General features: G+C 38.6%; 2 protein-coding genes across 2 annotated transcripts in view; one reads left to right on the top strand and one right to left on the bottom strand.

Annotated features, from left to right (window-relative positions):
- LOC133617776 (LIM/homeobox protein Lhx8) overlaps positions 1-20613 on the bottom strand; it is a 55511-nt gene extending 34898 nt beyond the window's left edge. Inside the window, exons 1-5 of the mRNA XM_061977985.1 lie at positions 19958-20613; positions 13268-13503; positions 10497-10601; positions 10257-10410; positions 1548-1725 (exon numbers count right to left, since the gene is read on the bottom strand). The gene's annotated coding sequence lies outside the window, so the exon portion shown is untranslated. The remainder of the gene's footprint in view (positions 1-1547; positions 1726-10256; positions 10411-10496; positions 10602-13267; positions 13504-19957) is intronic.
- erich3 (glutamate-rich 3) lies at positions 1617-27847 on the top strand. Its single transcript, XM_061977409.1, has 14 exons — positions 1617-1775; positions 7652-7745; positions 7818-7943; positions 8060-8131; positions 8245-8370; positions 9977-10123; positions 10199-10399; positions 10503-10683; positions 13292-13478; positions 18315-18508; positions 18587-18706; positions 19832-20182; positions 21951-22094; positions 22175-27847. Exons 1-14 carry the CDS (start codon positions 1756-1758, stop codon positions 25348-25350), a joined length of 5139 nt encoding a protein of 1712 aa, XP_061833393.1. The 5' UTR covers positions 1617-1755; the 3' UTR covers positions 25351-27847.
- The last annotated feature ends 39 nt before the right edge of the window (positions 27848-27886 follow it).

The following is a 27886-nucleotide window of genomic DNA, read 5'->3' as shown; positions in this document are numbered from 1 at the left end:
GGCCCCTTTAAGGCTGTAGAACCATGAAAAAACAAAACAAAGAAAGGTAAGAATAGTAATGTAAAACGGATATTGTTAGTAATACAAGTATTACTTCTTCCACTTCGTCCAGCTCCTGCCAGGGGATGCCGTGGCGTTCCCAATGTGTCCTGGGTCTTCTCCGTGGCCTCCTACCGGTCGGACGGGCCCGAAACACCTCCCTAGGGAGGCGTTCTGGTGGCATTCTGACCAGATGCCCGAACCACCTCATCTGGCTCCTCTCGATGTGTAGGAGCAGCGGCTTCACTTTGAGCTCCTCCCGGATGACAGAGCTTCTCACCCTATCTCTAAGGGAGAGCTTCGCCACCCGGTGGAGGAAACTCATTTCGGCCGCTTGTACCCGTGATCTTGTCCTTTCGGTCATAACCCAAAGCTCATGACCATAGGTGAGGATGGGAACGTAGATCGACCGGTAAATTGAGAGCTTTGCCTTCCGGCTCGGCTCCTTCTTCACCACAACGGATCGATACAGCATCCGCATTACTGAAGACGCCGCACTGATCCGCCTGTCGATCTCACGATCCATTCTTCCCTCACTCGTGAACAAGACTCCGAAGTACTTGGACTCCTCCACATTGGGCAAGGTCTCCTCCCCAACCCGGAGATGGCACTCCACCCTTTTCCGGGCGAGAACCATGAACTCGGACTTGGAGGTGCTGATTCTCATCCCAGTCGCTTCACACTCTGCTGCAAACCGATCCAGCGAGAGATGAAGATCCTGGCCAGATGAAGCCATCAGGACCACATCATCTGCAAAAAGCAGAGACCTAATCCTGCAGCCACCAAACCGGATCCCCTCAACGCCCTGACTGCGCTCAGAAATTATGTCCATTAAAGTTATGAACAGAATCGGTGACAAAGGGCAGCCTTGGCGGAGTCCAACCCTCACTGGAAACGAGTCCGACTTACTGCCGGCAATGCGGACCAAGCTCTGACACTGATCATACAGGGAGCGGACCGCCACAATCAGACAGTCCGATACCCCTGAGCACTCCCCACAGGACTTCCCGGGGACACGGTCGAATGCCTTCTCCAAGTCCACAAAGCACATGTAGACTGGTTGGACAAACTCCCATACACCCTTAAGGACCCTGCCGAGAGTATGGAGCTGGTCCACAGTTCTATGACCAGGACTAAAACCACACAGTTCCTCCTGAATCCGAGGTTCGACTATCCGGCGTCGCCTCCTCTTCAGTACACCACAAGTATAGTTATAATGATTACAATATTGGAAAAAAAATATTTTCAAATCCTGAAAATACATTTCTATTAAACTGTAACCACATCATTTCCCCTTTGTGGGATGAATAAAATCAATCCTATCCTATCCTTGCTCACAAATGTAGATGAGTTACAAATAGTTTGTACACATACATGAAAATTCAAAGTCTGGCAATAGAGCAGAGAAAATTGTGTGTCTAGTTTGATATTAGTTGGACTGTGCGAGCGTATGTGTGTGTGTGTGTGTGTGTGTGTGTAAGTGGAAACCTGCCTGCCTGCTTGCTTACTTGGCAGCATAGTCACGTGATCTCCCATGGCAACCGCTTGGTGTCATCAGTTTTACTCCAGGAGAAGTAGAAGCTGCACCGTCCTAGATCGCATGAGAATTCTTCGCTCCAACAACAACAACTCTTCCGCCGCGTCGACTGCCTTCTAGTCGGCTTCGTCGTCTTCCAGCCTGTGTGCCTGCGAGGCGGAAACATTTGAGATAGAGCCATGAGTCACTTCAACCCGGGGTATGTGCTGCTGGATTTGACATGTTTAGGGGCTGAACTGGGACCAGGGTGTTTACGTTTACGGTATTAAATTGTATTTGTGTGTACACATGACTCCAAATTGTTGACAATGTTGCTGTTTGTGAAACAAAAACCGAGTAACAGTACCATATTTGAGATTGACATTTAAATGATTTGTGTGCGATGTGACAAATAAGTGCACAGCCCTGTTTGTTGTTCCATTATATACGATACAACAAATTCATTTTGAAAACTGAGTTGATTTTGACCACATGGTTGTTCATCAACAAGCGCAAGGCAGCAGCAATAGAACCAATGTTGTAATGGCGGTAAGGAGGAAACTGCATGGTCAGAATGTATAGCACTGTTGAAACTGATGAGTTAAACGCAAGCAAAAGTATGAAAGGAGCAAGACACATTAGTTACTCACCAACAGCTGAGCAGTGCATTTTAAAGTGCATGCAGAGGTAGATAATCACTTATTACTTGCTTTAAATGCAGCTACTGGCATCTTGTGGAATTATAAAAAAAAAAAAAACACGAGGGGGTTGTCTACCGCCACAGTGCTTATTAGAGACAATATGAAACGACAATACTTATTGGAATAGAGACATTTTGTCCTTTCAGTACATTTTTGCTGCATTTTGGTCATTTTTGTGTTACATTTTAAAATGTCAATGTCCAATTCTTACACAGGTGTACAATACACTCACACTTATTCAACAAGACCTTCATTTTTCTAAGGGCATAAAAAATTTTGATTCATATTTTTATTACTTGTGCTCAAATTTCATCCTCAGCGCTAAACCAAAATGGAAAACATGTATTGTTTTTTTCAAATGTATTTTAATCCTCTTATACCTTTTGATCAAACAATGTCAGTTTTCAGTTAGTACATTTACCTAAGGTATTCAATTAATTTAAAATATATACAAAAATATACATTACACATTTGATATTTAAGTTTATTGAGAAATTTGAACAAAAAAGGTCATCCAAAATGTTTTCATACTGATACGATTTAGAAGACTTTTTGAGACTGCTTATTGAATATTCCTGCATAATAGAGATTAGTACAGAAGACAATGTATGAACCTTTGATACAGAACAAATGACTTAACCATAGGGCCGGGACTCATTGTTGGACGTCAAGAGCCCCCCAGGGGACCGCCAAAAGATTTCTGTTTCTCAGCCATGGTCTGTATGGGCCGCAGCGGTACTCAGTTGTAATGCACTTTTCCACCACTTGTGGCAGTAATGACAATATCAAACAAACAGAAGAAGTTTGGAGCTAAAGTCATTGAGAAGTTTCTTTAGTGCAACAATTATGACTAAAGTGGTGAAGCTGTATTTTTATTTGCACTTTAATTTTATTGACAGTTTAGTTAAGAAACATATATTTTAATTTAGTTAGAATTTATTTATTTCAGACAGAAAATAAGCAAATATCACCCTTATTTGAGATATTTAATTTTACTTAGATTTCAGTTTTTTGCAGTGCAGAGATTCTCTGTGAGTATGTCTTTTTGTAGATGTAAATACATGTAACTGATTGAATACTGAAATAAATAAATACTTTAAATGTCTGACAAGTTTAATTCTCCCTCTGATCGAAACGTACACATGTTCCGGCGGACTTGTCAAGGTCTGAGGAGGCCTGTCACCAAACAATACCCTCAAAAAGAACTTTGGCACTTTTTGTCTTGTTTGGCTTTGAATGTCCCCATATTGGAGCATTTATGGCAGGGGTGTCAAACTCATTTTAGATCGGGGGCCACATGGAGAAAAATCTAATCCCAAGTGGGCCGGACTGGTGAAATCACGGCAGGATAACTTAAAAATAAAGACAACTTCAGATTGTTTAAAAATATAACAAGCACATTCTGAAATTGTACAAATCATAATGTTGTTGTTTTTGACAATTACCTGTTGCGTTAATAGTTTATATACTGTATTTGTCGATATTTATATTTTCTGAATAAATTATGTGATAATGTTCATCAGTCAACTCATTGGTGTTAATTTTTAATCTATCAAGATGAAAAAATTATATCAAAATCCAATTACAGTATGTTATTTATGTAGTTTGCTCATTTTCCTCGACTGATGTACTAACATCATGAGGTTTATTTTTTACATATGTAGCATAATCTACAAAGATACAAAGAATTGGTATTGCGACATCCAGTGGACACATTTAGAATAGCCGTTTCTTTCATTCAAAAACTTCAGGTTAATTTTTATACTTAGCAAACTCATCCCGCGGGCCAGATAGAACCTGTTCGCGAGCCTGAACCGGCCCTCGGGCTGTACGTTTGATACCCCTGATTTATGGTAACATGGGACTTTTTTTTGTCATGGCTTAAAAGAGACAAAACTAGTGACGATGCTCAAATGTTGCGATGACAGATGAGTTTTGTGTGTATTTTCAGTGTTACCCAGGTGCTACCATTCACTATTGACATGTTTTCATCAATAAAAGCAGGCACTAGGTACTATATATATAGTACCTGAAACACAGACCATGTGGTAACATTAACACAGGCCTCTCATTGGTCGAGCTTATTCGTCATCACTTTAACATTTGAGAATCTGTGGCTCGAAATTATCAAAATAAACAAATATGCTAATATTAGCTTATCATGAGACAGTTGCCTCTTTGCTGCAGCGTGCCCTCAATCTCCCATTTGTGGCATTCTCCAAGTCTAACCTGTTCCAACCTAACAAAGCATAGGAATTGCTGTAGCGCCATGCTTGAACAACCGAGGTCCCAAGAGAGCATCCGGCGGTGAAGAGCGTGCAGAGGGAGACAATCCAAATGCACAAAAGACATGCAGACAGGGTCAAGTGTGCTGTCCCCTTCAAATGCCTGTATGTAATCAGACACCTGTAACACATCCTTGCAGCTGCAAAGGTTTCAGCAAATAACAAAGGCTGTCCATGACTAGAAATTTCTCCTAGTTTAACAACTTAATTTTCCTGATAGTTTATCTGTTTTTGCCTAATTTAAATCATGCATTTGTTTTACCTTAATCTACATTGTGAATTTAATCAAACATTACAAACATTACTTGTATTTATTTGCATATTAAATATTTCTAATCTCATTCATTTAAATTTATTTTAGTAGTTTTTTTTAATGCACTATTTTTTATTCTTTTAAACTTGTTTGTATTCTTCCTTTCTTTATTCAATGCATAAGCCAGTGGGTTCCAAAGTTTTTCTGCAGCACCCCTCTTTGGAACATAAGAATGGTTGTGGGCACCCTGCCCAAAAATCAAATAAAAAAATAAATTAATTGAAATGATAATATTATAATTATACTCATGTATAATATTGTACAGTACGTAAATATACATTGCATGTATATAAAACAATACTTTGTGACAATAATCTCGACAATAACATGGTTTGCAGTCAGATATGTATATTTTTAGAATGAAAAATGGTAACAATATGGAAAAATCTATGTTTAAGGTCCCTGCACTAAACTTTGGACACCCCTGCTTATTTTCCACTGGGTTGAATGTGTGGCTTGACTTCAACTGTGAGCAATCACAACTTTATTTAGCTTGTTAACTTTCCATCGTGAGTGAATAATTCAGAAGGGAATTAGAGTTAGTGGAAGTTATTTTACATTATAACAGTCAGCCTTAACGATCTGGGTCGTCGTCAGCTGGATGATTTTTTGGAAACGCTGGAGACTTCATTTGTTTTTATATTTTTTTCGTTGTCGTTCCCTCCAAACAGCTCATGATCCCTGCCGCCCCTCCCCCCGTTACTGCACCGCGCCCCCATAGGTGGGCACATGTATGGAGTCTTTATTATGAAAGTTTTTTTGCGGACACTGAATTTATGTTAACCGAACTTTTTGCATTTCAATTTTGTGAACTGAATTTTTTAAACCAAACTTTATTGACAATTTCATTGAATAAAAAAATTGTGAGCAAAATTTAAAAGTTCTGTGTAAAAAAAATTAAATGTACACTGCAAATGATTTGCCACTTGCCAATATTTAAAAAAAAAAAATCCATAGTTTTAAGAGCTATTTACTTATTTTTAGTCATTGACTTTACATAATAATTAAAATTTTAGCATGAATAATTCAATTTGTAAAAATGTTAAGAAAATAACTATTCAAATAAGATATTTTGGTTTTCCTCACACAGAAAACCTGTTTAAAGAAAATAACTATTCAAATAAGATATTTTGGTTTTCCTCACACAGAAAACCTGTTTAAAGATTCTACTTATTTCTAGATAGACAAATCCTAATTTAAGATGTTTTATCAAGTAAAATTAACTAGTTGCATGGACAGATAATTAAAAAAAAAATGTTGGTTGTTTTTTTTTTTCTTTTCTTAAAATCGAGTTTTTTTTATCTTATATTTTGTCAGTTCTTTTTTGCAGTGAAAAAAATAGTGTTTGAAAATTCAATGTGATAAAAATTTGTGCAGAAAAATTCACCTGCAAGCGTGACACCCCATTGGCTGGTTTTGAGACAGGATCGAATGCTTCTGTCTTAATTTACCGGAAGTGGGTTACGAGTTTTGAAGCAACAAATACAAAACCCAAAACCAGTGAAGTTGGCACGTAGTGTAAATGGTAAATACAAACAGAATACAATGATTTGCTAATCCTTTTCAACTTATATTCAATTGACTAGACTGCAAAGACAAGATACTTAACGTTCAAACTGGAAAACGTTATTTTTTGCAAATATTAGCTCATTTGGAATTTGATGCCTGCAACATGTTTCAAAAAAGCTGGCACAAGTGGCAAAAAAGACTGAGAACGTTGAGGAATGCTCATCAAACACTTATTTGGAACATCCCACAGGTGAACAGGCTAATTGGGAACAGGTGGGTGCCATGATTGGGTATAAAAGCAGCTTCCATGAAATGCTCAGTCATTCACAAACAAGGATGGGGCGAGGGTCACCACTTTGTGAACAAATGCGTGAGCAAATTGTCGAACAGTTTAAGAACAACATTTCTCAACGAGCTATTGCAAGAAATTTTGGGATTTCACCATCTACGGCCCGTAATATCATCACAAGGTTCAGAGAATCTGGAGAAATCACTGCACGTAAGCGATGATAATACGGACCTTCGATCCCTCGGGCGGTCAGTGTGTAAAGGATATCACCACATGGGCTCAGGAACACTTCAGAAAACCACTGTCAGTAACTACAGTTTGTCGCAATGTGTTGCTGCCGTATTCTAAATTAAAGATTATTTGCAAAAAAAAAATTACAAGTTTCTTAGTTTGAACATTAAATATTTTGAATATAAATTAAAAAGGGTTTGCAAATCATTGTATTCTGTTTTTATTTACGATTTACACAACGTGCCAACTTCACTGGTTTTGGGTTTTGTAATTCTGCATTAAAAAAATTTCACACTCACATTTTTATACTCTAAATGTTTACACACTAAATTTGGAAAAACACAGTATTTCACCAAACTGAAATTTTAAACATACATTTTGCTCAGAAAATGTTATTTAATAAAATGGTCAGCATAATTTGATGTACAAAATTCAGTGTCAAAAAAAAGAAAAGCTTCCATAATAAAGACACACATTAACCTCCATACACATGGCCCACTTTGCAAGGTTATTGGCTAAAGCTATCAATTGTTGCACACTCTCTATTCCTTTATCTTACTGGTAAAATGGTGACATTTAAACACAGGAAGTGAACAACCTTTAACGAGTTTTCTATTGTCCGTTCCGGACATGTTGCATTATGTAACTGTAATCATGTGACGTTACTATACTGTACAAATAAAACCATGACCATGACTCATACTGTACAAATAAAACCATGACCATGATTCATTGTGGGGTTGTTTTTGTTTTTTGTTCTTCCTGCAGGCTTATTTCAGCCTACAACAGCCTCACAGACAAACACCTCACCGGCTACTTCAGCAGTACTCGCATTAGGAAACACTTGCAGAGGGCAGGACTGGTGCGTCATGAGCATTGCCACTGTGTTTACCTGTGCGAAATAACATTAAATGCCCTGTGTTATCGCCTGTAGATCACGAGGAGTGGGCGTATTGTTCCCGACAAAGAGTACAGACACAAACTGGTCCAGAGAGCCCACAAGAGACATGTCAGAGAGTGTTTGGCCCAAGCCATTTTCCTTAAGGTGCTGGAGATGGAGGTAGGGGCCGGGTTTAGAACACACTGTACCAGACACACAAAAACAAGTATTAATAAAAGGCAGTCAAGCTCACGTGGCTTAATGAGGGATGCTAATTCAACCACCTTCCCGTGCAGCGTCTTCATCAAATAGAGATTAAAAGAAAACTGGAGGAGTTTGCCAGAAGGGAGCGAGTGAACAAGATGAAGGTGTGCCATTTGCATGTCAATACTGCTGTTGTTGTGGCTTCACGATGAATAATCATCTTAGGGCTTCTCATTTGTGTATAGATGACATTGTGTTCAAGGTTTGTGTTTCCAAGGTGGAGCGTTCTAAACGATTTGAAGAAGACACACGGATTATGACGCCACACCCACCCACGGGTGCTAGGGCTGTCCGGAAACAGCACTCAGGACCTGTGGCGGGTCACTGTGGATCCTCAGAGTCTGTGAGTCGAATTCAATTAATGGGAACTTTCTGGGGAAATGTGGGTCTACTTTTATTTTATTTTATGAACTATCAGAATAACCACCAAAAAAGATAAGCAAGGACACACTCACATTGTTCAGACCTGGGCAAATTAAGGCCAGGACATTCCCAAATATTTTTTTTTAGATCTGAAGATCTAAACTGTAGCTGCCATTATAATGTGCAGTGATGTTTTCAAATGACCAGTCTTGAACTAGGGTTGTACGGTATACCGGTATTAGTATAGTACCGCGATACTAATGAATCATATTCGGTACTATACCGCCTCTGAAAAGTAACGATCTACCACCCCCCCGCGCCTCCGTCACGTCGTGTCATTGCTGGTTTACGAGCTGACGAGCATGTTCAGCAGCGCACAATCACGGAGTACTTACAAAATGGCGACAAATAAAGTAAGTTTCTTACAAGTATCATCCCTGCAGGGCAAGTAATAGCTAAACATTCTTCACTACACACCGTAGCACACCGGCGTCAAAATGTAAACAAACGCCATTGGTGGATCTACACCTAACATCCATTGTAATGATACCAAGTACAGGAGCGTATCTAGTCGATAACATTATGATTACATTGATATTTTTTGGCATCACAACATCTTCTTTCGTTTAAAAAAAAATTTATATTATGTTTATAAACTCAGAAAATATGCCCCTGGACACATGAGGACTTTGAATATGACCAATGTATGATCCTGTAACTACTTGGTATCAGATTGATACCCAAATTTGTGGTATCATCCAAAACTAATGAAAAGCATCAAACAACATAAGAATAGGTGATTATTACATTTTGACAGGAGTGTAGATAGAACATGTTAAAAGAGAAAGTAAGCAGATATTAACAGTAAATGAACAAGTAGATTAATAATTCATTTTCTACCACTTGTCCTTAATAATGTTGACAAAATAATAGCATGATAAATGACACAATATGTTACTGCATATGTCAGCAGACTAAATTAGGAGCCTTTGTTTGTTTACTTTCTAATAAAAGACAAGTTGTCTTGTATGTTCACTATTTTATTTAAGGACAAACTTGCAATACGAAACATATGTTTAATGTACCCTAAGATTTTTTGTTAAAATAAAGCCAATAATGCAATTTTTTTGTGGTACCCTTTATTTAGAAAAGTATCGAAAAGTACCGAAAAGTATCGAAATACATTTTGGTATCGGGACAACACTAGTTTGTAGTAATACATATGATTAGAACATTTTAGCATTATGTTTGGCTTCAATTACAGTGTGTTATCCTAAACATTTCTGCAACTTAATTTTACACACAGTAAAAACATTTTAATCTTTTTTTGGGGGGGAGACAAATACCACAATAACATTGTACCGTGGCCTGAAAAAAGTGAATATATCATACCGGGAGGTTTTGATACCGTTACTTCCCTATTAATAACTAATTGTCTAATGTTGACAATTTTAATATCCATTGCCAACGTAATAATACTGCATAAACAAATCTCATAAAAAACATTTTTATTTTTAAGCAGTTTTTTTTGTGTCTTTGTCAATACTTCAAAATATGTTCCTGATTGATTATTTTTGTGTGTGCAGCCTGGTTCGTCTCGTCCCAACACAGCTCCGGGAAAGATGCAGAGGCCTGTGCGTTTGAAGCCTATCCACAACAACAACAACAACTCAGCCTCCTCTCACAGACTCCATGAGGTGTTCAAGGACCACCACCCCCCATTCAACTGCACTGTAAGGCCTGCACCAACACTCATGTCTATTTTGATGCACACAATGGAGATAAATATACTTATCCTCCCTTTCAAGATGGAGAGGGCGCCCAGGAGGCACACGACCACCTTAGATCCCCCCCACGGCGTCTCACCTTACTGCCTCCCGGTCGTCAACAACTTTGTTATGCCCCTCCCTCCGGCCACTAAGAGGAAAGAAAGGGGGCCTGACGGTGCTCCCAGAAGCACACTCAGGCGACGACGCCTGCGGCCCGTCACCGCCTCCAGCGGAGCCGACGTCAGTGAGCTCTTTACCCAAGGAAATTAGCACAATCAGACGTCCAATTACCGGCAGCAATTACAATTTACAAATGAGGTTTTTGATTTGGTCTCACATGCAGGAGCAGCCTCTCCTAAGGACGACAGTGCATCAGAGCAAAGTGTGCGTCACCATGGTGTATTTTGGGAAATCCGTGCATCTTTCCCATGACCTGGACGACCTGCGGGATGAGATCAAAGTGTTCCAGCAGCACTGTGGAGGAGAGAACCTCTGCGTGTACAAGGGCAAGCTACGTGAGGGAGGTCAGCGAGGAAGATGTGATACATACAGTACATTGAGCTGTCGTGTATTTGACTGTAAGGATATTTCCGTAAAAATTAGGTGTTTTTTTTCCGTGCAATATTCAGTTTTGTAAAATGCTAGATCTTTGTCACAATATTGTAATAATAATATCATCAATATCATTATTTTTGTGCAATTACAAAGGAAATCATGTAAATTCAGAGCTTTACTACTGTAATAGTATACTTTTATTCGCCAGCAATACCACAACAAAATTATTGTGAGGTTTTATGATTGTAATTTGAAAAAAACGTTTTTCTTCTAAAATGCTGTACTAATTCTCATAACACAAAACATAACCGCCTTTGCAAAGTTGGGAACGTTTAGCTGGAAATATTACAACTTTATCCATCCATCCATTTTCTACCGCTTGTCCCTTTAACATTATGACAACATAATTTATTTCTGCAAGTTTATTTACTTAAAATTACAATAAAAAATATACATACTAATGCTATTCTATCTTGTGATGCTTTACCTCTTCATCATTACATAGTACCTGCAGCCGTAAGCCAGGAGGTCATGTCATCAGATGGTTACCAGCTCCCACACTTTGGCTAAAATATTATTGTAAAATCAGGATTCTCTTTCTTGCAATATTGAAACCAACTTTGTGTAAAATTACGTCAAACAATATTCTTGTAAAATTATGTAAAATGTCCATGCTTATAACAACACATAATTCTCATAAAAATATAATAAGTTAGGACTTTTTTGCTCGAAGTATCGCAACTTTATTCTTCGAACATTATGCCTTTATTTACCCTCAATATTATTCTCATAAAATTTAGGAATATTTGAACTTTTTTTACCTAGCATTTTGCCTTTACTGCACTGCAATAAAACTTTCTACGACGTAATTAATTTTCCAAATGTATTTTCGCAAGTCTATTCTTCAAAACTTTTTTCTCTTACACGTTATACAGATATAGCTATGTAAAATTACAATAGTATTTCTATAACAGATTTATACTATACTAATTAACATGTTTACAACTTTATTCTTGTACAACGACGATTTTCTTTTTTTCTTTTCATTTCTTTCTATCACAATATTACTGCATTATTTTTTTTTTTATCTTGTAATTTTATATTTGTTTCAAAACAAATTTTCTTATTGCATAAAATTCAAAATACATTTGCATCAAATTTAGGACTTTTATTCCTCACAACGTAAGAAACAGAATTATATACAATTGTATATATATTTAATAATAATAATATTTAAAGGCAATTATATATTTTTGTATTACTAAAATTCTCACAGTACTACAAAAGATTCTGGATATATTCCCGTCAAAAATGTAAAATGACAAATATATACCAGCAAAATTTTCTCATTGTCATTCTGGGGTATTGTCTGTAGAATTTTGACGACAAAAATGAATGTATTCAATTTTGGAATAAGGCTGTATCACAACAAAATCTGGAAAAAGTGAATTGCAGTGAATACTTTCCGGATGCACTGTATATTCCTGCAAAATTAGGAGTGTCTCTCTATGACATGGCCATATTGTTCACGTAAAATAATGAACATATTTTAGAAAAGTTAGGGATTTTATCCCACGATTTTACAAAATTATTTTCTATTTTCAATAGGCACGATTCCCTGCAAAAAAGACACTTTTTACCCCAGTAAAATTATTCATTCTCATCTCTTTTTTTCTAGTAATCCCAGTTTACCACCTAAAGCAGGGGTGTAAAACATATGGCCCAACAGGTTTTATGTGACCCGCGGGAGGAGTTTGCTAAGTCTAAAAATGAGCGGAAATTTTTGAATGAAAGAAACTGCTGTTCTAAATGTGTCCACTAGATGTCGCAATAGCAATTCTTTGTGTCTTTGTAGCTGATGCTACATATGTAAAAAAAAAAAAAAAAAACCCCATAAATAACATCCTGTAATTAGATTTTGATATTATTTTTTTTATCTTGATAAATTTAAATTTAACACCAATGAGTTGACTGATGAACATTATATAATATTATAATAATATATCAGTATATATGTATATATATACTGTATACATAATATGTAAACATTACATATACATTATATTATATATTGCTACTATGGACCATTTTTAGTCTACTTTATACATGCATAATCCTTTCCATCCTTACCGTTTCCATCTTTTGTAACTGAGCTACTGTGTGGAACAATTTCCCTTCTGGATCAATAAAGTTTGTTTAAGTCTAAGTAAGTCTAACTTTTCACATAATGTATTCAGAAAGTATAAATAACAACAAATAAAGATAGAATCCTATTAACCACAACATGTAAGTGTACAAAAAACCCAACAACATTATTAATTGTACATTTTCCTAATGTTCTTGTTCTATTTTTAAACAAAGAAAACAATCTGAAGTTGTCTTTATTTTTAAGTTATCGTGCCGTGATTTTACCCACCCGGCCCACTTGGGAGATTTTTCTCCATGTGGCCCCCGGTCTAAAATGAGTTTGACACCCCTGACCTAAAGGGACACTATATTTATCATGTATTTAATTTCTATTGCCAATATCAATGCCAACCAACAAAAAGCTACCTTTTTCCGTTGTTGTCCTTTTAGAGATGTTCCAGTTCGTGTCAAGGCGTCATCCAGGTTTCCCCTTCAGCCTGACCTTCTTCCTGAATGGGCTGCAGGTTGAGCGTCTCAGCTCATGCTGCGAGTTCAAGCACAGGAAGGGTCCCAGATTGGGCGGCAGGCACGGACACTTTGGCTTCACCGCCGTAGAGCGGGCGTCACCTTGCTACAAGTGAGGGCAAGCCACGCTAGATCTCCTGCAGAGGAAGGGAAATGTTGAATTAAGCAGAAAGAAGACGTTTTTGGAGTTTTATTTTGTCCTTTGTTGTGCCTAACTTGTATTTTGTAATATAATGTGGGTGACAAAGCAGATTAGTGTAATATTTAATACAAACCCCGTTTCCATATGAGTTGGGAAATTGTGTTAGATGTAAATATAAACGGAATACAATGATTTGCAAATCCTTTTCAACCCATATTCAATTGAATGCACTACAAAGACAAGATATTTGATGTTCAAACTCAAAAACTTTATTTATTTTTTTTGCAAATAATAATTAACTTAGAAATTCATGGCTGCAACACGTGCCAAAGTAGTTGGGAAAGGGCATGTTCACCACTGTGTTACATGGCCTATGCTTTTAACAATACTCAGTAAACGTTTGGGAACTGAGGAGACACATTTTTTAAGCTTCTCAGGTGGAATTCTTTCCCATTCTTGCTTGATGTACAGCTTAAGTTGTTCAACAGTCCGGGGGTCTCCGTTGTTGTATTTTAGGCTTCATAATGCGCCACACATTTTCAAAGGGAAACAGGTCTGGACTACAGGCAGGCCAGTCTAGTACCCGCACTCTTTTACTATGAAGCCACGTTGATGTAACATGTGGCTTGGCATTGTCTTGCTGAAATAAGCAGGGGCGTCCATGGTAACGTTGCTTGGATGGCAACATATGTTGCTCCAAAACCTGTATGTACCTTTCAGCATTAATGGTGCCTTCACAGATGTGTAAGTTACCCATGTCTTGGGCACTAATACACCCCCATACCATCACACATGCTGCCTTTTCAACTTTGCGCCTATAACAATCCGGATGGTTCTTTTCCTCTTTGGTCCGGAGGACACGACGTCCACAGTTTCCAAAAACAATTTGAAATGTGGACACGTCAGACCACAGAACACTTTTCCACTTTGTATCAGTCCATCTTAGATGAGCTCAGGCCCAGCGAAGCCGACAGTATTTCTGGGTGTTGTTGATAAACGGTTTTCGCCTTGCATAGGAGAGTTTTAACTTGCACTTACAGATGTAGTGACCAATTGTAGTTACTGACAGTGGGTTTCTGAAGTGTTCCTGAGCCCATGTGGTGATATCCTTTACACACTGATGTCGCTTGTTGATGCAGTACAGCCTGAGGGATCGAAGGTCACGGGCTTAGCTGCTTACGTGCAGTGATTTCTCCAGATTCTCTGAACCTTTTGATGATATTACGGACCGTAGATGGTGAAATCCCTAAATTCCTTGCAACAGCTGGTTGAGAAAGGTTTTTCTTAAACTGTTCAACAATTTGCTCACGCATTTGTTGACAAAGTGGTGACCCTCGCCCCATCCTTGTTTGTGAATGACTGAGCATTTCATGGAATTTACTTTTAAACCCAATCATGGCACCCACCTGTTCCCAATTAGCCTGTACACCTGTGGGATGTTCCAAATAAGTGTTTGATGAGCATTCCTCAACTTTATCAGTATTTATTGCCACCTTTCCCAACTTCTTTGTCACGTGTTGCTGGCATCAAATTCTAAAGTTAATGATTATTTGCAAAAAAAAAATGTTTTTGAGTTTGAACATCAAATATCTTGTCTTTGTAGTGCATTCAACTGAATATGGGTTGAAAATGATTTGCAAATCATTGTATTCGGTTTATATTTACATCTAACACAATTTCCCAACTCATATGGAAACGGGGTTTGTAATACACTATATTGCCAAAAGTACTTGGCCACCTGCCTTGACTCACATATGAACTTGAAGTGCCATCCCATTCCTAACCCATATGGTTCAATATGATGTCGGTTCACCTTTTGCAGCTATTACAGCCTCAACTCCTCTGGGAAAGCTGTCCACAAAGTTGCGGAGTGTGTTTATAGGAATTTTCCACTATTCTTCCAAAAGCGCATTGGTGAGGTCACACACTGATGTTGGTCGAGAAGGCCTGGCTCTCAGTCTCTGTTCTAATTCATCCCAAAGGTGTTCTATCAGGTTCAGGTCAGGACTCTGTGCAGGCCAGTCAAGTTCATCCACACCAGACTCTGTCATCCATGTCTTTATGGACCTGGAAGTCCATAAAGACATGGATGACATGTCTTTATGGAAGAGGAAAGGGCCCGCTCCAAACTGTTCCCACAAGGTTGGAAGCATGGAATTGTCCAAAATGTTTTGGTATCCTGGAGCATTCAAAGTTCCTTTCACTGGAATTAAGGGGCCAAGCCCAACTCCTGAAAAACAACCCCACACCATAATTCCTCCTCCACCAAATTTCACACTCGGCAAAATGCAGTCCAAAATGTACCGTTCTCCTGGCAACCTCCAAACCCAGACTTGTCCATCAGATTGCCAGATGGAAAAGTGCAATTCATTACTCAAGAGAACTAGTCTCCACTGCTCTAGAGTCCAGTGGTGACGTGCTTTACACCACTGCATCCGACGCTTTGCATTGGACTTGGTGATGTATGGCTTAGATACAGCTGCTCGGCCATGGAAACCCATTCCATGAAGCTCTATGCGTACTGTACGTGGGCTAATTGGAAGGTCACATGAAGTTTGGAGCTCTGTAGCAACTGACTGTGCAGAAAGTCTTTGCACTATGCACTTCAGCATCCGCTGACCCCTCTCTGTCAGTTTACGTGGCCTACCACTTTGTGGCTGAGTTGCTGTTGTTCCCAAACTCTTCCATTTTCTTATAATAAAGCCGACAGTTGACTTTGGAATATTTAGGAGCGAGGGAATTTCCTGACTGGATTTGTTGCACAGGTGGCATCCTATGACAGTTCCACGCTGGAAATCACTGAGAGTGGCCCATTCTTTCACAAATGTTTGTAGAAACAGTTTCCATGCCTAAGTGCTTGATTTTATACACCTGTGGCCGGGCCAAGTGATTTGGACACCTGATTCTGATCATTTGGATGGGTGGCCAAATACTTTTGGCAATATAGTGTATATTGCATTAATTATGAATTCATAACATTTTTAGAGTATGCGGAGGGTATGTATTAAAAACGATCTACGGGTCAAAAACCAACTACGAACCACACTTTGGCCACCCCGGGTTACATTAAAATGTTGGCTGATACTCATAAAAGTTTTCAGAACACTGTTATCTAATAATGTCTCTCTTACATTAGTTGAAACCGTTCTGGTGTAATAGAAACTGTATAAAGTTAGACCAAGGCTGCCAAGTTTAGAAAATGACAAGAGTGAGACTTTGGTAGCACGATGTGCTTGGAAAAAAATGTGGCCTTTTTTAACACCGATTTGGCCTGTTTTAACGTCGATTTATACTTAAGACTGATGTTCTCACCTCCAACAGCTCTCCCTGCACTGTGGCCTCCTAATGCTAGTCTTAAGTAACCAGAAATTTAGAAATGAAAATCATCTCCACTGTGTTCTCTGCTCTTCTGTCTCATCTTCTGCATCTGTGTTCTCAATTTGTATCTGTTTTACATCTCCATCCTCACTGTCCTCAATCTCTTCTGATCTCAGTTAATCTTCCAGTCTTTCCAACTCCTCAGTAAGGAAAGTAGCTCTTGGCTGTCATAAAAGTTGCTAGAAGTGGATAGATGACATCATTGGCTCATTTGCATCATTGATTACAATGGACACTGTAGGAGAGGAGTAATGTGGTGGGAGATATAATAAGAGAGTTAAAAATTTTATAAAAATAACGATTAGAATTGTAAATGATTTTTTTCCTGTTGTTTCCAGTGAAGTTGGCACGTTGTGTAAATCGTAAATAAAAACAGAATACAATGATTTGCAAATCTTTTTCAACCTATATTCAATTGAATAGACTGCAAAGACAAGATATTTAATGTTCGAACTGAGAAACTTCATTTTTTTTTGCAAATAATCATTACGGTAACTTAGAATTTAATGGCAGCAACACATTGCAAAAAAGTTGGCACAGGGGCATTTTACCACTGTGTTAAACAACAGTAAATATTTGGGAACTGAGGAGACACATTTTTGAAGGTTTTCAGGTGGAATTATTTCCCATTCTTGCTTGATGTACAGCTTAAGTTGTTCAACAGTCTCCGTCGTATTTTAGGCTTCATAATGCGCCACACAATTTCAATGGGAGACAGGTCTGGGCTACAGGCAGGCCAGTCTAGTACCCGCACTCTCTTACTATGAAGCCATGCTCTTGTAGCACGTGGCTTGGCATTGTCTTGCTGAAATAAGCAGGGGCGTCCATGATAACGTTGCTTGAATGTCAACATATGTTGCTCCAAAACCTGTATGTACCTTTCAGCATTAATGGTGCCTTCACAGATGTGTAAGTTACCCATGCCTTGGGCACTAATACACCCCCATACCATCACATATGTTGGCTTTTGAACTTTGCGCCTACAACAGTCCGGATGGTTCTTTTCCTCTTTGGTCCGGAGGACACAACGTCCACAGTTGCCAAAAACAATTTGAAATATGGACTCGTCAGACTTTGGGATGTTCCAAATAAGTGTTTGATGAGCATTCCTCAACTTTCTCAGTCTTTTTTGCCACTTGTGCCAGATTTTTTTAAACATGTTGCAGGCATCAAATTCCAAATAAGCTGATATTTTCACAAAATAACAAAGTTTCTCAGTTCGAACTTTAAATATGTCGTCTTTGCAGTCTATTCAATTAAATATATGGATTGAAAAGGATTTTCAAATAATTGTATTCTGTTTTTATTTACGATTTACACAACGTGCCAACTTCACCGGTTTTGGGTTTTGTACATTGTTAAATGTTAAGAGTATCAAATTTGATCAACAGACTGTTCAGAGATCCTACACTAATTTGTATATTTTAGGTGCATCATAGCAATGGGCCTGGACAAAAAGCCCACTCCTCCACCAAAGAAGGTCAACGAGAAGGTAGGAGGAGAGGAAAGCAGCTCCAGCCTGAAGGATGCACCCAAAATTGGGACGGTTAGAAGCACATACCAGTCAGGACGCGAGAGCAGCTCTCCGCAAGAACAACAAACCCAGCACGGACAAAAAGATGGTATACAGATGGCAAAATTTACAACGTATGCATTCATCCAATCCAAAATAATTCAAAGATTCTAATCTTCATGTTTAGATTATGAGGAGGACTTTGAAGCAGAGGACGATAAACTGAATGAAAAGAAGACTTCATCTTCACCAAATGAGACAGACGTGCATACAAAATCTTTGTCTGACTCTGAAGACGAGACGGCCGGTGGGTGAATAACATTTTCCACACAGCATTTTATCAAGTCAGAAACCAAAATAAATGTTTAAAGATAATACCAGTATTAAAGCAACATTTACAATAACATATGATGACATTATGTTTGTATGGAATTATGTATATTGCATATTAGTATTATGAATCATAAAATAACAAAAATAATAGACCTTGGTAATTAAAGTAATGTTCGGTATGCATCATGTCATTAAAATGTAGGTATTTGTGAATTTTTGAAAACTAAAAAACAGTTTTACGTTTATTATTTCCAATATAATACCAGTAATAATAACTAAAGTAAAGAGCGCAAATACGGCTATAAAGTAATAATAAATCAGACATTAAAATTATTTAAAATGCGATTAAATAACACATTTAATTCAATACATTAAAATAGCCATTAAATAAATGTCATAAATTATTTTTTTTTTAAAGGCCAAATTGATCATGACATTTTAACTGAATCAATTTATTGACAATATTACATAATTTCATGTCATACTTTATTAAACATGGGCACAAAAAACACCAATAATTGTTTAGTAATAGAATTTAAGTTATATTAGATTTTACCGAGTTATGTATATATTTTTTTTGTGCTTTCAAATTATATTTTTAAAAAGAAAAATCAGATTAATCACACTTTTGAATTTGGATTAATCATGTTTAATCACAGGTTTTTACTCGCCTTGCATGATTTAAATTAACTTAAAAAAGACCCCAATATCTTGACACAAATGCAATTTTGTTGTCAGAATGTCATCCGGAAACATTTTAAAAATGGTTTTACTTAAATGCACATTGTTTGCTCAGAACTACTTGGGAACCGTTTTATCTAATGTCCAGTCATGGTGTATTTTGAAGTGAAATTTGGCAGCATTGGCATGATTAATCTGCGTACATACATGATTAATGAGATAATATTTTCTGAATAATCACATGAGTTAAAGTAACTTCTTTTTTTTACAGTTTAAAAACACATTTTAAAGAAACATTTCCACCAGATTTTTTAACACCTACTTAGGTTACTAAATATTGTACCGCCTGCTAGAGGGGAACCAACTTCTTGAACTAGAGCAAAAAGATAGGAGGCTCATTTGTGATGCTTTTGCACAGAAGAAGAAGGAGAAGAAGATGTGAGGCCCCGTTCAAGTTCAAGCTCCACTGAGGAGAGTGATTCTGAGCCTGAGGAAGAGGTAGAAGAATCGGAAGAGATCCTCCAGAAAGAGGAAATGGCTTCACCTCCAGTTGAAGAACACCAGGGGAATCCAGAAGTCATTGAGGAGGAGTCTGCTGAGGTCAAGGGGTCGGATGTAGAAAACAGTGCCATGACCCCCACAATTGTAGAAGTCTCAGACAGCAGCCTGCCCACAGCGGACGAGAAAGAACAGACTGAGGAAACACCAGAGGAGCAAAAAGTGGGCGAGGAGGCAGAGCATGGGGGCGAGCAAAAGGAACAGGAGAGGGGTGAGTAAATTGGGTTGAGAATGTTTTGAAAGGTTTTTCCACTATTACAGAAAAAAGATGAATAATTGTCTGTATATAAGCAGCAATCATATTTGGTCCCAAATCAAAATGGACGTTATAAGCCTCAATATCAAAGATGAAATATACAGTGAAAACGGAAAGTATTCAGACTCCTTTAAATTTGTCATTCTTTATTTCATTGCAGCAATTTGCTAAAATCAAAAAAGCTAATTTTATTTATCATTAATCTACACTCAGATCCCCATCTTGACAGGAAAAAACAGAAAGATTTTTTGCAAATGTATTAAAAATACAAAACTAAATTACATGTACAAATATTCAAACCTTTTGCTTAATATTCCGTTGGCAAAAATTACAGCCTCAAATCTTTTTGAATACGATGGCACAAGCTTGGCACACCTATCTTTGGGCAGTTTCACCCATTCCTCTTTGCAGCACCTCTCAAGCTCCATCCGATTGTATTGGAATCGTTAGTTTTCATCCAGGATGTCTCTGTACATTGGTGCCTTAATCTTTCCTTCTATCCTGACTGGTCTCCAAATTCCTGCTGCTGAAAACCCCACAGCATGATGCTGCCACCACCATGCTTCACTGTAAGGATGGTATTGGCCTGGTGATGAGTGGTGACTAGTTTCCTCCAAACATGATGCATTTATCATCACCATCAGGTTCTTGGTCACCTCCCTGACTAGACTAAGATAAATGCAGTAATATACAGAGACATCCTGGATGAAAACCAACGCTTCCCATCCAACCTGATGGAGTTTGAGAAGTGCTGCAAAGAGGAATGGGTGACACTGCCCAAATATAGGTGTGCCAAGCTTGTCATTGTGTAATCTTTTTATTTTTTTATTTTTTATAAATTAGCAAAAATGTCTACATTTCTGTGTTTTTCTGTCAACATGGGTGGCTAAGTGTGCAATCATTAATGATAAATAAAATTAACTTTTTTGATTTTTAGCAAATAGCTGCAATGAAACGAAGAGTGAAAAATTCAAAAGGGTCTGAATACTTTACGTACCCACTGTGATATGATAATGCTGTATCACATAATGGTAATCATAACAAAATAATACGTTTCAAAAGGTAGTCCAATAACAGTTAACATATTGAAGTAAATAGTTTCTAGTGTTGAAATTTGAAAGGTTAGTAGTGGAAAAATATATTTCTACATTATTTTTTGTTCCTCTGTTTAAATTCATTTTCCCTTTTTTTTTTTCTTCTTTTCTGTATTGTTGCTTATTCGATGCTTTTTTTTTTTTTTTTTTTTTTAAAATGTCCCCCTGTATTCCAGGACATTTCAAATGACATACAGTTGCACTCAAAAATATTCAACCCCTCATTGGAGAACACAATTAAGAGTAGCAAAAGTTGCCAAAAAAAAAAAGCAACGAAAAACACTATTTGCCACCAATCACACACTATTGAAAATATCCATTTAGTGGCCAGTGGAATAATTTTGAGTCCAACAACTATTTATAATACATTTTTTATGGTCAATTATATCTTTGTTGATTTTTTTCTGTATCAGAATCAGAATTGTGCATGTACATCATATGTTTGTGCGCTCCTTGTTATTTTGCATGCTTTGTTATTTCTATTTTTTGCACCTTGCACAATTAAAGATCTGATGTTGTAGGTGTGTGTGTGTGGATTTGTGCTTCTTTACAGAGTCTCTTTCATCTTTAAAAAAAAAAGATTTTATATCACTGCATTTGCCATACAGTATATCTTTTTCTTTCCAAAGCCAAATCTGTGCAGGAGAAGTTAGCTGAAGCCATCCTGAAGGAGTCCCGGTACAGCTCTGAGCCAGAATTGAGCGACACCAGTACTGAAGAGGAGGAAGAAGCGTTGGCGTCCAAAAACCAAGAACAGAGGCCAGAAAATGATGGTATATTCAATTAAAGTCATGCTTAAAATGTGAAATGCTTGCTGCCAAAAGGGTACAAAAAAACTTGTGTGTGTTTGCAGTAGCAGTCATGGGGACATCGATAATAAAATGTGAGGAAAGTCCTTCAAAAGATCACGAGGAGCCAAATGATCAAGCTGAAGCAGACCAAGATGAACCACAAAAGAACAAGGAGCACCAGGAAGACAAAGAAGCAGATTGTGAAGAGAACATACCTGAAGGTGGCAGGACTTTAGAAGCTCAATACAATGCTTTGGCTATATCTGTTGATGCAGAGACAACAGAAACCAAGGCAGAGAAGCAAGAGGCCCTCAACAGTCACATGATGCAAGATGAACTGGTTTCAACAGAAACTCCTGCTGAGATAAAAGAAAACAATGTAAATGATGAGAGCAATAAAACGGAACCTATTGAGCGAGAAGAAATAGGTAAACCATGTGAGGAAATCATTGACCAAATGGCAAAATGTGAGGAACAAACAAATCCAGGTCAAGCTGAGGAAAATCTTACAAAGGAAGAAAACACTGCAGAGGAGACTAAAGTGGATGTAAACGAAGTAGAGACAAAGAAAGATGCAGCAGAAGCATCCCTCAAGGAGGAAAACAATGAGAGAGAAGACAGTCATGGCCCAAAGAGCAATGAGGCTAAGGAAGAAAAGAAGGAGGATACTGAAGAAATAAATCAAACAAACACTGAAGATGGAGTGAGGAGTGAAGCTAGACAGAAGGACGTAAACAAAGCTGTTGAAAGCAACGTGACCGATGAATATGAAAAGGATACATTTGTTACGGAAAGTGTGAAAATCAACAAAGTGACAACAACAGATGCAAAAGAAAATGAATTGAGACAGAAAAACGAAAATGAGGAGAGTGGAGATATAGAAAATAAAATTGTCATAGCTATTGTTGCTAAGCACGGGGAAGGGGAAGAACTCAACGTAGAAAACATGCAAGTAGGAGATGAAAACAAGAACGAAGATCTGATGGAGCCAACTGAAGAAGAGACAATCCTTACTAATGAGACTGGGGAAAGAGAAGAAACATCAAACAAAGACGAGAACAAAGCTGAAGTAGGCATAGACGTCAGAGATAGAGATGAGGCAGAGAAAATTGAGCCTGCGGTAAGGGAAGGAATCAACAACGCAAACACGGATAACGTGGACGAGAGTGAAGACAAAGATAAAAACAAGAATGAAAATGTGATGGATAAATCTGAAGAAGAGAAGGTTGTTACTAATGAGGCAACGAAAAAAGAGGAAACATCAAAGAACGATAAGAATGAAGCTAAAGGAAGTACAGACTTCGGGGATGGATATGAGGAGGAGAAAAATGAAATAATCAACAACATAAACACGGATAACGCGGACGAGAGTGAAGAAAAAAATAAAAACAAGAATGAAGATGTAATGGATGAAGCTGAAAGGAAGGTTGTAAGTAATGAGGCCCAGGAAAGAGAGGAAACATCTAAAAAAGACGAGAACGAAGCTGAAGCAAGTAAAGACTTTAGGGATAGGGATGAGAAGGAGAAAGGTGAAGAAATTAACACAGATAATGTTGAGGACAGTGAATCAAGGGATATAAATAAGAACAAATATGTAATGGTTAAAGCTGAAGAAGAGAAGATCGTTACTAATGAGACCAAAGGAAGACAGGAAACATTTGGGAAAGATGATAAAGTAGAAGCAAATGAAGATGTCAGGGATAGGCCTGAGGAAGAGAAAATCAAGGCCAGGGAAGGTGTAGAAGAGAATGAAGGAAAAAATCAAAACAAGAACGGAGATGTGACGGTTAAAGCTGAAGAAGAGAAGATTGTTATCAATGAGGCAGAGAAAGGTGAGGTAACATATGAGGTTAATGCTGAAGAAACTGAGAAAATGCCAGAAGAACTCTTGGTAGCAGCAGATGCAGGACATCCGATGAGTACGACCGAGGACACAAACGATATTCCGATGAAACACAACCATGAAAGGCACCAAGTTGACGCTGAAAACGGGGAGACCTCCAACGGAGCAGACAACAGTGAAGACGAGCGAAACAAAAGTGGTGGCACGATATTGGAGCACTTTGAGGAAGAAAGAAAAGATGTGTCTGTGGAGGTGAAGAAAAACAATGAGGAATCTGGGTACGCCCATGAGGTAGAAATTGATGCAGAGGAAGTGGTCAGCAAGGACCACTTTGAGCCCCCTAAAATGGAGTCAATAGAGGATTTTAAGTTAGAAGATCTAAACAGCAGCAGAGAAGAAGACGAGGCTGGGAAAACCAACAAAAACCCTAAAACCGATCACTCCACAGGAGGTTACGATCAGTACTCGGCAACTGTAGATGTCAATTTGGACGAGACAGTTGAAAAATTATACAAAGAAGACAATTTTTCCAGCAACAAAAAAGTGGCCTCCACTGAGGAGGAGGAGACCAAAAAAGCCTCAAAAGAAGGAGCCAGCGTGTTTCTCCAACCCCAGCCTACAAAGGATCAGTCCGCCAATCCTCGCCATGGAGAAAGTCCAGAGGCATTAGCGAGAGCGAGCAGTGCTGAGCTGGTCACAAAGTGGCTCACCATGCATCAGGCATCAAAGTTCTTTGAGACCTACGTTGAACCCCTAGATGACTTCACAGAGTCTGACGTGGGGGCCAGAACATCAAAGCTTGTGGAGGAGGTTAGTGGTGCAGAAGTAGAGTTTGAAAGTAAAGCCAACGGTGACACTCAGTCAAAACCTGAAAGCTTTCACTTTAAAGATGAGAGGGTCACCAATCAAGAAGTGGATAATGAGGTGCGTATCCTAACACCTGACGCTATAAGTAAACTAACCACAACAGAGAAAAAAGGATCTCTCACTGACGACATTATTGAATCAACGCATGGTAACATCCTTGAAACATTCCAAAATGATATGGAAAGCATGTCAGGAACCAAACCGGTGAGTCTCACAGAGAAGGAAACCGAAGCCATTAATCACTTTTTTAAAACTGAACATGATGATGACAAGGATGAACGAACACCCCCCGATGAAGATCAGACAACTCCAGGAGGAAGGACACATAATGAATGTCAAGACGCGACGAGCATGGTAAACCAGGAAGAGCGAGCAAGCGTCAAAGCCAAACCGACCAATGGGAGTTTGCGGATTATTGATGACGACATCAGCGAGGACCGTTTGAGTGTGTTGTCAGCGGACAAAACACCATTTGGTTTAAGTTCTTACTCTTTGTTGGCATCAGCCAGGACTGAAAGTGGACATTAGTGCACAACTCAAGAGCGGCACGTTATATCAATAGTGGCACGCTACATTGTCTGCTCTTGCCTCTTAAAGGGGCTGTTTGCAACTAGCTCAGTTACATTTCTTAAAACTAAATATAACAAAAACACCATTTCCGAGCTTATGTTGTCATTATTGTTTTTTTCAAACGTCTATATTTTTCACAATATTTAATTATACTGAATAAAAATTGCTCGTTGGCTTTAGGAACTAGTTGTTCAAACTCGGAGTCATCACTCACCGCTATCTCATACACATACACAAAATCAGTCCCAGAGAAGTCGCTATAGGCTCCGCATTCAATAAGTTAGCTAATGAGTTAACATTAGATTTACGTCATTGCGTGCTAAAAGCAACATCTAATAACAAATTGGAAAGTTAGCACCATCCAGGCATCCGCGTAAAAGTTGCAAACAGCCCCTTTCATAGATTTAAATGTCTTATACCGTTTTTCAACCATTTTAAAAAGGATGTAAGCTGTGGAATTTAGACAGTTTGAAAGAGCTTTTAGTTAGCCCTTCTGTGTGTCTGTAGCTCAAACGCTAATGAGCCTGCATGTACATGTTTCTCCAAGAAGCGTTATTGTGCACTTATTCCACTTTTCTAAATACACTAACTCTGCACTTGTCCAAAGTAACATATGCCATGTATCACATACAACAATATAACATTAACGGGTGGAGTATGAGGACACAAACATTAGCAACACTATAGTTATGTGCTAGAGTGCTAACATTACACCATGCTAATATACACAATATTGCCAAAAGTATTTGGCCACCCATCCAAATGATCAGAATCAGGTGTCCTAATCACTTGGCGCGGGCACAGGTGTATAAATGGGGACTGTTTCTACAAACATTTGTGAAATAATGGGCCGCTCTCTGGAGCTCAGTGATTTCCAGCGTCAAACTGTAATAGGATGCCACCTGTGCAACAAATCCAGTCAACTGTCGGCTTTATCATAAGAAAATGGAAGAGTTTGGGAACAACAGCAACTCAGCCACCAAGTGGTAGGCCACGTAAACTGACAAAGAAGGGTCAGCGGATGCTGAAGCGCATAGTGCAAAGATGTCGCCAACTTTCTGCACAGTCAGTTGCTACAGAGCTCCAAAATTCATTTGACCTTCCAATTAGCCCACGTGCAGTACGCAGAGAGCTTCATGGAATGGGTTTCCATGGCCGTGCAGCTGTATCTAAGCCATACATCACCAAGTCCAATGCAAAGCGTCGGATACCGTGCACGTCGCCACTGGACTCTAGAGCAATGGAGACGCCTTCTCTGGAGTGATGAATCACGCTTTTCCATCTGGCAATCTGAAGGACGAGGCTGGGTTTGGAGGTTGCCAGGAGAACGATACATTTCGGACTACATTGCGCCGAGTGGGAAATTTGGTCGAGGAGGAATTATGGTGTGGGGTTGCTTTTCAGGAATTGGGCTTGGCCCCTTAGTTCGAGTGAGGCACTTTGTATGCTCCAGGATACCAAAACATTTTGGACAATTCCATGCTCCCAACCTTGTGTGAACAGTCCCTTCCTCTTCCAACATGACTGTACACCAGTGCACAAAGCAAATTCCATAAAGACATGGATGACAGAGTCTGGTGTGGATGAACTTGACTGGCCTGCACAGAGTCCTGACCTGAACCTGATAGAACACCTTTGGGATGAATTAGAACGGAGACTGAGAGCCAGGCCTTTTCGACCAACATGAGTGTGTGACCTCACCAATGCGCTTTTGGAAGAATGGTCAAAAATTTGAGAGAGTTGAAGCTGAAATAGCTGCAAAAGGTGGACCGACATCATATTGAACCCTATGGGTTAGGAATGGGATGGCACTTCAAGTTCATATGTGAGTCAATGCAGGTGGCCAAATACTTTTGGCAATATAGTGTAGGTTAGCAAAAACACAATCAAACTCCCAAATCTGTAGGTAACGGACAGATAGTTGGCAGAGCGTCAGCCTTTATTTTAGGGAGATGATAGAATTTCCGTACATTTAGTGGGCATTGACGGGCTCTAGGTGTTGGGATACATAGCCTATTGTACATATTTTACAACATTATTATTATTAATTAATTATTATTAATTAATTGATTATGTTAATTAATTAGTTTGCTGAATAATGTTAACTACTGCAAACACTTTTCATTGCACACACCACGTTAACAGTGGAAGGTATTGATTGATATCGCTCGCCTCTTACCTGCGAACAGATACTCCTCCATGCACTCTCAAACGGTTAAATTATTCATAGACGTCTTAGCTTACCCCCAAACACACATACTTTTACATGAAGCGCGTTCCAAGTTTAACGGTCGACATTCCATTGCTGTGATGGAACGTTTGTTCATATTTGCCTATCTAGTATGTGGGTGGTTAAATACTATGTGAAAACATTGTAAACTCTACCTCTATTTGCTGTTAAAAGCATGTGTTATCCTGAAGTGTGTGTTTGTAGGGTTTCACTGAATAAATTAAAACTGACAACTGACATTTGGATTATTTCCAATGCTTGCAA

The sequence above is a fragment of the Nerophis lumbriciformis genome, linkage group LG18 (genome assembly GCF_033978685.3).
Source record: "Nerophis lumbriciformis linkage group LG18, RoL_Nlum_v2.1, whole genome shotgun sequence".
NCBI classification, from domain to species: domain Eukaryota; kingdom Metazoa; phylum Chordata; class Actinopteri; order Syngnathiformes; family Syngnathidae; genus Nerophis; species Nerophis lumbriciformis.
The sequence above is the reverse complement of the archived record's forward strand: the minus strand, read 5'-3'. Positions and strand labels throughout refer to the sequence as shown.